The sequence below is a fragment of the Orcinus orca genome, chromosome 16 (genome assembly GCF_937001465.1).
Source record: "Orcinus orca chromosome 16, mOrcOrc1.1, whole genome shotgun sequence".
Lineage (NCBI taxonomy): Eukaryota > Metazoa > Chordata > Mammalia > Artiodactyla > Delphinidae > Orcinus > Orcinus orca.
This window is the reverse complement of record NC_064574.1, coordinates 61096246-61108654: the sequence shown is the minus strand read 5'-3', so window position 1 is coordinate 61108654 and position 12409 is coordinate 61096246. Positions and strand designations below refer to the sequence as shown.

The 12409-nt window shown below is 36.6% G+C and overlaps 1 protein-coding gene across 1 annotated transcript in view; it reads right to left on the bottom strand.

Moving 5' to 3' along the window:
* Nucleotides 1–12409, bottom strand: part of ERCC4 (ERCC excision repair 4, endonuclease catalytic subunit) — a 34681-nt gene that overhangs the window by 21479 nt on the left and 793 nt on the right. Inside the window, exons 2-4 of the mRNA XM_004270165.3 lie at nucleotides 11485–11665; nucleotides 2703–2898; nucleotides 1614–1821 (exon numbers count right to left, since the gene is read on the bottom strand). Coding sequence (XP_004270213.1) covers nucleotides 1614–1821; nucleotides 2703–2898; nucleotides 11485–11665 — 585 coding nt within the window. The remainder of the gene's footprint in view (nucleotides 1–1613; nucleotides 1822–2702; nucleotides 2899–11484; nucleotides 11666–12409) is intronic.

The following is a 12409-nucleotide window of genomic DNA, read 5'->3' as shown; positions in this document are numbered from 1 at the left end:
AGATACATTCAATTTCTGCCAAGTTTGGTCGAGACCCCATCCTGGGTGGATAGAGATGTGAGATCCAGCTGCACGAGGAAGCAGAGGACATAAACTAGAGAAACTACATGGAATCAAATTAAATAACAGTGGACCTTAGTCTGTTGGTATAATAAAATATTTAGTTTTTTTTCTTTAAGTGTGATTCATGTATGGGAAAATATTTGTTAAATTAACAACTAAATTTGAATACTTTTTAAGATCCTGAAAAGTTGCCTAAAACACAGAACAGCTTTATGTATATACTATGTAGGTATCTACATATCCACAGCTATATATATGCACGTTTCCTTCACAAGCTGATTCTGTAACTAAAAGGGATAATGTAGCATGATCTGGAAGCAGTTTCACTACATGGCATCTTATCTAACATATTTAATACTGAGCAGGAGTAATATATATTTGGATGACCAAATAATCTATTGTCCAAACTGGAACTCTTGTGAAAATGAAATGATACTATTAATAATTACTCCAGGATAACAGGCAGATACTGGGACTGTCCTAGATAAACTGGGACATATAACTCTTTTGTATATCATCTTTTGTATAAAATCATCTACATGCCTCTTCTGTAAAATCATCTACAAATTTTCTAACAAGTGCAAATTATGTCTTGGTTACTAAAAGAACGCCTAAAACAATACTTTGACTTTCACTGGCCAGGTGATGATAAACAGAAATTTAGTGCAAAACATATCTGGTTATATTTTGGTTTTCTAGGGACATATACATTCTACTAAAAGAATGTGAGAGGTTTTTTTTTTGGTATACCATGCACTAAATTATAATAAACTCTACTTTAAAAACAGAGGCACACAACACATGGAATTACTTTTATGTATCATTATTTCACAGTAAAATGACTTTGGAAGAATCAGAAAAATGAGGACTTAAATTTTCCTTTTTAAAAATCAATATGCATTACTTCCAGTGACAAAGAGGTTGATTCAGAGTTTGAAAGAAAAGAACTTGTTCTACAAAAATATGAAAAAAAAGCTGCCTGGAATTTTTTAAAAGTCAGCATTTTCTGTATGTACAATTCAATCTTAGACATTTACATATCGGAATTAATACTGATCTATGATGAAAAAATTAGTTAGATAAAAAGTCCTTGCACTAAAGTCTTACCATTTTCTCAATTCAGAATGCAATTTTAAGACAGAACAAGTTTCACATTCCTCAGTAATCAGAACTCATCCAAATTATTTTTATTCCAAATAAGAGATCATAAATTTGGAAGGATTCTTATGTAAACTCTTCTATCTGTAGCTATCCAAACGTTGCCATTTCAGAGCAAAAGGTTATTCATCGTCTTCTTACATATACTTAAAATAAGAGATAATCACCATATAACTGCAAAAGTCAGAGTTGTGCTTATATGCCAATCAATGTATTCTACTACAAATTACTTTCCAGTAAACCAAAGAAACTATACTTTAAATCACCTCCAATTTAATTTTAAAATAACAGCAAATTCCTATTAAGAACATTATAAATATTAAAATAACTTGCATTCTTAAAAATTACAACATAACAAATGGTGCTTAAAAAGGAAAAGAAATAAAGAGTACCTTGTCAAAAGGTTTTCCAATAGCATTTTCTAAAGATAAATCTTCAACTTCAAGCGACGGGTTATGGCATTTCAGTTCCTTTAGACATGCATTTAGAATGTCCAGAATAGCAGTCTGTATAGCAAGCATGGCAGGTGTCATAGAAACGTGAATTTCTACGACTTCGGGTTTATGCTGTTCTAAAAATGAGTTTACTGCTACATGGAACCTAAAGAGACAAACATTTTTCAAATATTTCTAGAGTTGCAAGAGCTATGTGTTTCTGGTCTCAGTTTAATACTCTAATAGCTCTTTGTAACTGCAATTAAGAAACAAAACAGAAAGCCAAATGACAGTGTTTTCAGGAATACTTTCAACCTCTATGAATAGAAGTATTAATCAAATAAGGCAGGGATCAGCAAATTATGGTCTGCGCTAAACCCAGTGCCCGTTTTTACAAATAGTCTTATTGGCACGTAGCCACGCCCATTGTTTATGTATTGTCTGTGGCTGCTTTCACACTGTCACAGCAGAGTTGAATAACTGTGACAGGTGCGTGGCCTGCAAAGCCTAAAATATTTACTCTCTGGCCCTTTACAGGAAAAGTATGTCAATCCCTGAAGTAGGTATAATCAAAAAAGGAAAAAGACTGCAACAACTACTCTCAAATACCATACAGTATAACCAAGATACATATTAGCATAGGTTGCAAAATGTTTTGAAAATTGATACCTTATGTTTTTCCTAGAAATTTACATAGATTTTTCAAAATCTTGGTGCTTTATTTCCCTCAAAGTGGAAGTTGGAATCTTAACCAGTAAATCTGCAGTTCACCTAAAGCTGTTGTGTATGTGAGCCTCTAGATCCCTGCGCAGTTTCACTAAATGTACAAGAAAGTGATAGCCCTGGGCTACCAGAAAAATAACTATCAAACCTCTCTCTCCTGTTAAAAGAATCACAAATGTGGTGACCATTTATTTATATTTGGATGTACTTGTTATGAACCTGACTAGCATGTATCAAGTGCAATGACAGTAAATTTTACATTATAGTGCAAAATTAAATTACGGCAGGTTCTCTCGCAGAAACTGGTCACATAATGCTATTTACCTTGGCCACAGATACAGCTTCCTTACGAAAAGATTTCTCATCACTCTCTCCACATGACAAAAGCCGGTGTCAAAGGCAATAGCGTTGTCTGTGAAAGCTTTAATAAAACCATGTTTGTTTTTCTGTCGGAAGAGGCGCAAGATGAATGCTTCTTGACAAGACTCGATTATTCTGTGAGCTCTGTACACCAAGATGCCTGGGCAGGAATCAAAATTTAAAGTACAGAAAAGACATGTCATTTTCATGCTCGCTTTCATTGATTCATCACAGTTTTCTTGAATGCCTACTTGAGCATGGGCAAGCTCTGTTCGAGGTTGGGGATACAGCCATGAACAAAACACGTAAAGCTGTCCTGTGGCATTTACAATAAACAATACAAATAAGTAAAATATTTAGTAGGTTAGAAGGGATAAGTGCTGAGGAGAAAAAACGATCAGAGGAATAAGAGAGGGAGTATGTGTGAGGGGTGGTAGTTTGCAATTTTCTTATTTAATCTTTTAAAAAATTGAAGTACAGTTGACGTACAATATGTTACAGATGTACGATAGAGTGATTCACAATTTTTAAAGGTTATACTTCATCTATAGTTATTATAAAATATTGGCTATACTCCCCGTGTTGTACAATATAGCCTTGTGGCTTATAATAGTTTGTACCTCTTACTTCCCTACCCCTATCTGGCCCCTCCCCTTCCCTCTCCCCACTGGTAACCACTCATTTGTTCTCTGTATCTGTGGGTCTGCTTCTTTTTTGTTATATTCACTAGTTTGTTGTATTTTTTAGGGTTTGCAATTTTAGATAGGGTGACCTCACTGAGGTCTTAAGTGAGTAAAGCCTGGATGGAGACGAGGAGGTGAGCCTTGTGACCATGTGGGCCAAGGGAGTTCCGGGCAAGGGAATAACAGCAAAGGCCTGGGGTGGGGCATGTCTGGCCTGGTGGAGGAAGAATTACTGAAAGCAAAGCAGGTCACTCATTCTTTTAATATATGAATCAGAGGTGAACTATGCAAAATAGCTGCCTTTCAGAAGTTTGGGCAACATCTCCATCACTTATTAGAAGAATTCAACTTTCAGAATCAGAGTATACTCAATTGAAAGGTAAATTAGTCCATCTGAAATAAAAATCTTTAATGAATATGCTTCAACATCTGTTTTGTGGGGTGGATGTGATAATGACACCCCTGAATCACAAAAACAAGGACAATCATACGCGTTTCCTTAATTATAAAATCAGAGTACTGGACCAGATGATCTCTCATACGTATGTATGATATACACATGCCATTGTGGGGCAGTGGGATTCATGGAAAATTAGGGAGAGACATGAGATGACATAAGAGTGCACAGATGTCATTTCTGGATCAAAAACTCAATTATTCTATGACAACTCTCAGTCTTTTAGACCTAAACCAAGCCAGTTACCATATATATTTGCTATAAATGCACTCGCATGTTTTTGCTCCCATGCTCATCGCTCCTAGGATCTGGAAAATGACACCAATAGTAACCCAAGACTCCTAGTAGTTCAATAGACTCAATTCAGCTTCTACTATTTTGGTGTTTAAATTTTAGATTGAAGTGGATGGAGCTAAAATTTATTCTAGCTGAGCAAAATTGTTTTTCAAATATGGTAAAAATTAACAGTGCTATTTAGGACTTTGTATACAAAAGATTTTCAATAACACTAGTACGTGTACATAACTAATCCACTGCTCATAAAATATTCCGTACCTAGCAGGTAGGTTTTTCCAAGTACTCTATTGGGCCAGAGTTCCTGGACTGAAATATGACAAAGTTAGAAATAATAAAAATGGACTTCTAAAGAAAAGGTGAATCTCAAGTTAAGAAAATGGTGTGCTCCAAAAGGTTGTCATTTCTTTTGGAATCTAGAAGAAGGAGGAGAAGAGAACTAATATTCTATCCCAGGCACTGGGGTTAGGTACTTTTATAGACTTTTATTTCATTGAATCCTCACAATAACTTCATGGGGTAGGTATTACTATGAGACCAGGAAAGGGAAGCAACTTGATCAAGGTCACTTCGCAAGTAAATAGGAGACCAAAGGTTCCAAATCATGAGTGTCTGAGAACAAAGCCATGTCCTTCCTGTTAAGTGACATCATCCGAGGACCACACCGCCCCCTTTAAAAAAATACAAGCAGGTTAGGTTTCTGGGGCAATTCTAGTCCCACATTTTTATGCTCCCACAACACTCTGTATCTCATGCTGCACTGTAATTACTTCTCTACACCTGTCTCCTCCACTAAATTGCTTGAGGACCAGAACATCATAAGTAGTAATCAGAGAATGTTTACTATGTGCCATGCGTGATGCTAAGAATTTTACATACATTATCTCAGTTCATCCTCACAGTAATCCTAGGAGGAAGGTACTATTACTGTCTCCAATTTACAGATGCGAAAACCGAGTCATACAGAAATGAAGAAACTTGCCCAAGGTCACACAGCTGGTAGCTGGTGAAGGTGAGCTCAAACCCAGAAGCCGCCTAACTCAGGAGAGCACCCTACCGTCCTGTCATCTTTCTGTCTTCAGCACCTACCTCATTCCTGCCAAATAAGGGACGGTTAGTAAACGAAATGTTTACCAACATTTAATGTTAATAATGTTGAATGAATACAAAGCTGAATTATGCACTGGGTACACAAATCTAACATGTAACTTTTTTTTTAAAGTTTCCCACGGAAAGCGTGTTCTGAGTTCTGTTTAGAGATGTCAGGATCTGTTTTAACAATGAAAGCATCCTCATGCCCCATTCTTTTGAAAGTACAATCTGGGGAGATATTTTCACAGTTCTCCCACTATTGAGGAGTTGTGTTGGCAGGGACGCCTAGGGTGGGGTATGGTGGTGACATTGGGTAGTGACAGGGGAACAAGTTAGGGCTGGTACATTCAAGATTTTCTAGGGGGTTACATGCTTCTGGGACACTCTGGTCCGTAAGAGCTATGGTGAAAGTTCCTACAGGGGCTGGGGGGTTGAGGAGGTAGAGGATGATCCTGGGGGTGTAGCATTTGAAGAAATTCATTTCTGCCACTCATTTACATTCCATTCAGCGAAGCAGCAGTAACAGCTCCAGCTTCATTACTGGCTGGGACTTGATCAGAAACAGGAATGGCATTTTGCCCTTTTTAATTAGGAACTACCTATAAACTATACTTTGGATATTTCTTTGATTCAGATTGCTCTCTGCCTAATTAGGTTGAAGTGTTACTGGGAGACACAGAGTAATACTGACATCTAGTGGTCATTTCAATACATTTTTTTTCATTTTATCAACTGAAAAAATAAGGAAACATAAAGCTAAATTTATAAGAAAGCAGCAAACAGTAAAAGACTTTAAAATGTATCAAGATTTCTGGCTATAAAGAGCCAATTTTTTGCTATTATTTATGATTTACTATGTACCAGGCAGTATGCTAAGCAATTATTTATTTTACTTCATTTAATCCTTGATAACTTCACAAGGCACTATTTTCTCAATTTAAGCAATGAGAAAACTGAGGCTTGTGAAAATTAAGTACAGTAGCTTGCTTGTAAGCAGTGGCATTACCCTTCAAAGTCAAGTGAGTCTGACCTCAGCTGTACTGCCCTGCCAGTGCTTATAACAATGAGAAATACAAAAGTATAACAAAACTTTCCAATAATCAGTTCACCACGAACCATATAAAACATTCATTCATACATTTATGCATTAAATATTTCTTGAGAGTCTTCTAGGTTCAGGGCAATGTGATAGATATGGTAGGAAGGACAATTATGAATTCCACAACCTCTCTGCCCTTCGAAAGTTCATTAAAAATTGTCGTACATACATGCATCACTCACCCAATATATATGTGTTTGGTACCTACTATGTACCAGTTACTTGCCCTGGGATGAACAAGTTGTTCCTTACTCTTAGGAAGCTTGTCATCTCATGAGTGAGACAGACAAATAAATAGGCAAATACAGTGTGGTGTTCTGAAGTGCTCTGACTGGGGAGAAGCATGGGGAAATCAGAAAAGGTTTCCAAAAGGACAAATAATCATGAAATATGACTCCTTTTCTATATTAATTCTGGCTAAAATTAAATCATTCTTCTCAAAATAATTAAGCAACTAATTGGTTTAATTTCAATCATGGGAGAGAGGGGGGATCAAGATGGTGGAGCAGGAAGACCCTGAGCTCACCACCCCCCACGAGCACGTCAAAACTACAACCACATACGGAGCAACTCTCTCCAAGAACGACCCGAAGACTAGTAGAACGGCTCTTTTACAACAAAGGCTGTGAAGAAAGAACCCCATGGAGCGTGGTAGGAGGGGAGGAAAAGAGATCTAGTTGGGACCCACGCCCCTGGTGGGCGACCCAGCAAAGGAGGGGGATGTCAGAAGCTCAGGGATCCTCCCTAAAGAGTGAGGGGTTTGAGCCCCCACATCGATACTCCAGCCTGGGGTCCAGCACTGGGAAGACAGGCCCCCTTGGCTGGTTTGGAAACCAGTGGGGCTAACCAGTGGGCTGTAGGAAACCAAGACTCCATTCTTGAAGAGAGTGAGTAAGCACAGACTTGTTTGCTCCCAGTCTCAGCAGAGGCAGCAGACTGAAAACTGCCTGGTGCTCTGGTGGCCCTGCCTGACTGCCCCAGCCTGCATTGAGCTCTTGCTCCAGCCCTATCCCCCACCAAGGAAGCTCTGCCAGTGGACCCTGGGAGAAGACGTGGCCTGTGCCCTCTTCAGATTCAGCTCTCCCACCAAAACCACTGGGCACACGCAGACTGCACAGGGACACTCCCACACAGGGACATGGATTCAAGACTGGGATAGGTAACTGTTTTGCCTAACTTCATAGGGACAAACAGAGAAAGTTAAATAAAATGAGAAGACAGAAGAATATGTTCCAAACAAAAGAGCAAGACAAAATCCTGAGAAAAAACCCTAATGAACAGACGTAAGTAATTTACATGATAAAGAGTTTAAAGCAAGAGTCATAAAAATGCTCACTGAACTTGGGAAAATAGAGGAATATAGTGAGAGCTTCAACAAAGAACTAGAAAAATATTAAAAAAAAAAAATCAGTACTGAAGAATACAATAACTAAAATGAAAAATACACTAGAAAGACTTAAGTCCTTACTTAAGTAAATTTAAGAAGACTGCAATTATATCAAGGATATTTTCCAACCACAACAGTATGAAATTACAAATCAACTTTGGGAAGAAAAATGGAAAAATACAAACACATGAAGACTAAATAAGATGCTACTAAAAAGCCAATGGGTCAACAAATAAATCAAATAGGAAATTAAAAAATACACTGAGAGGAATGAAAACAGAAACATAACTTTCCAAAATCTATCTAAAGCAGTTCTAAGAGGGAAGTTTATAGTGATACAGGCCTACCTCAAGAAACAAGAAAAAACTCAAATAAACAACCTAATTTTCTATTTAAAGGAATTGATCCTTTAGCCAGACTCATCAAGAAAAAAAGAGGAAGGGCCCAAATAAATAAATCAGAATTGAAAGAGACAAACTTACAACTGATATCACAGAAATACAAATAATCATAAGAGAATATACTAAGAGTTATATGCCAACAAATTGGACAACTTATAAGAAATGGATAAACCCCTATAAATACACAATCTTCTAATACTGAATCAGGAAGAAATAAAATATCTAAAGAGACCAATTACTAGTAATAAACTGAATCACTAACAAAAAATCCCAACAAAGAAAAGTCTAGGACCAGATGACTTCACAGGAGAGTTCCACCAAACACTTTAGGAGAGTTAATACCTATCTTTCTCAAACTATCCAGAAAACTGAAGAGGATAGAACACTTCCCAACTCATTTTATGAGCCCAGCATTATCCTGATACCAAAACCAGACAAAGATACTACAAAAAAAAAAGAAAATTAAGGGCCAATATCCCTGATGAACATAAATGTAAAATCCTCAACAAAATATTAGCAAACTGAATTCAACAATATATAAAAGGATCATACATCATGACCAAGTGGGATTTATTCCAGGGATGCAAGGGTAGTTCAGTACTGAACCTTGATTTGTGGATATTGAACCATTAACAAAATGAAGGATATAAATCACATAGTCATTTCAACAGATACAGAAAAAGCATTGGACAAAATTCAACATCCATTCATGATAAAAACTCTCAACAAAGTTGGTATAGAGGGAACATATCTCAACATAATAAAAGCCATTTATGACAAACCCACAGCTAATGTTATACTCAATGGTGAAAGCTAAAATCTTTCGTCTAAGATCAGGGACACAACAAGGATGTCCACTCTCACCACTTCTATTTAACATAATATTGAAAGGTCTAGCCTCAGCAATCAGACAAGAAAAAGAAATAAAAGGCATCCAAATTGGAAGTGAAGAAGTAAAACTCACTATTTGCAAATGACATACTATATATAGAAAACCCTTAAGACTCCACCAAAAAACGATTAGAATATATAAATTCAGTAAATTCAGTAAAGTTGTAGAATATAAGATTAATATAGAAATCTGTTGTATTTCTATACACTAAGAATGAGGTATCAGAAACAGAAATCAAGAAACAATCCCATTTACAACTGAATGAAAAAGAATAAAATATCTAAGAATTCAGGTATTAAATTAAATAAATTAAACCAATTATAAATTTAATAAGGAGGTGAAAGATCTGTACTCTGAAAACTGTAAGACACTGATCAAAGAAACTGAAGACAATACAAATAAATGGAAATATATCCTTTGTTCATCAATTGGAAGAATATTGTTAAAATGTCCACATTACCCAAAGCAATGTACAGATTTAATGCAATCCTCATCAAAATACCTATGACATTTTTCCTAGAACTAGAACAAATAATCCTAAATTTTGATTGGAATCACAAAAGACTCTAAATAGCCAAAGCAATCTTGAGAAAAAAGAACACTGAAGGTATCATGTTCCCTGACTTGAGACTATACTACAAAGTTACAGTAATCAAAACAGCATGTACTGCCCCAAAACCAGACCCAGAGATCAATGGAACAGAATAGAAAGCTCCCAAATAAACTCATGCACATGATCAATTAATCTACGACAGAGTAGTCAAGAATATACAATGGGGAAAAGACAGTCTCTTCAATAACTGGTGTTGGGAAATCTGGACAACTACATGTAAAAGAAAGAAATTAAAACATTTTTCTCACACCATATACAAAAATAAAGTCAAAATGGATTAGAGACCTAACTGTAAGACCTGAAACCATAAAACTCCTAGGAGAAAACATAGGCAGTATGCTCTCTGACATCTGTCTTAGCAATAATTTTTGGATCTGTCTCCTTAGGCAGGGGAAACAAAAACAAAAATAATCAAACTAAAAAGCTTTTGCACAGCAAAGGAAACCAACCAACAAAACGAAATAGCAACCTACTGAATGGGAGAAGATATTTGCAAACAATATGTTCAATAAGAGATTAATATCTAAAATACACCAAAAACTCATACAACTCAACATCAAAAAACCAAAGAACCTGATTAAAACATGGGCAGAGGATCTGAATAGGCATTTTTCCAAAGAATACACACAGATGGCCAACAGACACGGACAATGAGATATCACCTCGCACCTCTCAGAATGTCCATCGTGAAAAAGACAAGAGATAACAAGTGTTTTTTGAGGGTATGGAGAAAAAGGAACCCTCGTGTACTCTTGATGGGAATGTAAATTGGTGCAGCCACTATGGAAAACAGTATGGAGGTTCCTCAGAAAACTAAAAGGAGAAGTACCATATGATTCAGCCATTCCACTCCTGGGTATTTATTTGAAGAAAACAAAAACATTAACTTAAAAAGATATATGCACCCCAATGTTCACAGAAGCATTATTTACAATAGCCAAGATATGGAAGCAACTAAAGTGTCCATGGATAGATGAATGGATAAAGAAGATGTGGAATATATATACAATGGAACATCACTCAGCCATAAAAAAAGAATGAAATTTTGCCATGTGCCACAACATGGATGGACCTGGAGGGTATTTTGCTAAATGAAGTATTCAGACAGAGAAAGACAAATACTGTGTTTTCACTGTTATGTGGAATCTAAAAAATAAAACAATGGAAGAAATACAACAAAACAGAAACAGACAACAAACTAGTGGTTACCAGTGAGGAGAGGGATGGGGCGAGAGGCAAAAGAGGTGAAGGGGAGTAAGAGGTACAAACTATTAGGTATAAAATAAACAAGTTAAGGATGTAATGTACAGCACAGAGAATATAGTCAATATTTATAATAAATTTGTATGGAGCATAATCTATAAAAATACTGAATTACTATATACCTGAAACCAATATAATATTGTATGCTAACTATACTGAAAAAAATTGTTTTGAAAATTTCAAATCATGGGAAAAAATATTCTTTAAAGAGGAAAACCAAACTCTTTTAGGAAATATATAAAGAATATTTATAAACATTTAAAATCTGAGTAGTTTCTAAAAGCAAATGCCTGTCAATTACTAAGTATTGACTGAATATGAGCTTAGAAAACAAGGAAACGTCAATCTTACATTTAGTTTCTTATTCAGGCCATAAATATTTACTAAGCATCCAAAATGTGTCAGGTATTGTGTTAACACCTGGAAGCACAATGTTGAACAAAAACATCCAATGCTGTTCACAAGAAGGTTCTAGTTTAGAGTTTAGCAGAGGGAACAGATACATACAGAAAAAAAAGAAAGTGCAAATGTATATACAAATAACAATAAGGCTTCAAATTCTTACCGGTAATTAAATCTGAAGGTATTCTATCAGTCAAGAAATCAACCACAAGTATTCGACTTGTTGCAAATATCACACCGCCTTGTGTGTACACCTCATAGCGATTGCTACTTGTGATTTCATTTGTTACTCGGCGAGGGAGATGTTCAACTCCTTCTAACTTCAGCTGATTGATAAAATATTCCTAAATTAAATCAAACTTGATTAGTAGACCGTTTAATAGAGGGCAGTTTTTATTAGGTTACCAGTATTTGTATTTAAAGGGATATGCTGCCTTTTTCAGAGATCATGAACTTAATAATGAACATACAAACTAAATTACTTTACGCTGATCAACCAAACAATCGACATTTATCTAGGGTTTTGTTTTTGTTTTGGGGTTTGCACTAAGGACTCACTGCACTTGAGATGTTATTAGCAGTTTAACGACAACAAAAGACTTTAAAAATCCTGAGTTAAAAGACTTCTGCTTCCTAGAAAATACTGCCCACCAGAGGCAACTCTGCAAGCAAGTGTAAATACCATGTGAGAAGATAACAAGGGAATCCTTTCCCCAGGTGGTGTTTTAGACTATTAGTTCTGTCCTGGTCCACCCTAGAGGGGATTTCATCATGTCAATGGGACCCTTGGTCCTTTAAGTTTGATACCACCTTTCCTGGGGGGAGGCCCATGTTGTGCTAACCGCTAGTCAAGCACTAGGGATACCTAGATGGATCAGTCAGGGAGTGTGTGGTCACTCTTCTCAGCTGGCATTTTCCTTCTGGCCATCTGCTCTAGATATCTAAGGGCTCATGAGAGTCGTGAGATCAAGCTGTGTCGCCTGTCACTACCCCTCAGCAAAGGTGTATCCCCCTTCTGTCTTCCTCAGTGTTCTCCACTCTCCCTAACCCAGGTACCCTTCCCCAATACCCTCAGCTTCCAGCTCCCT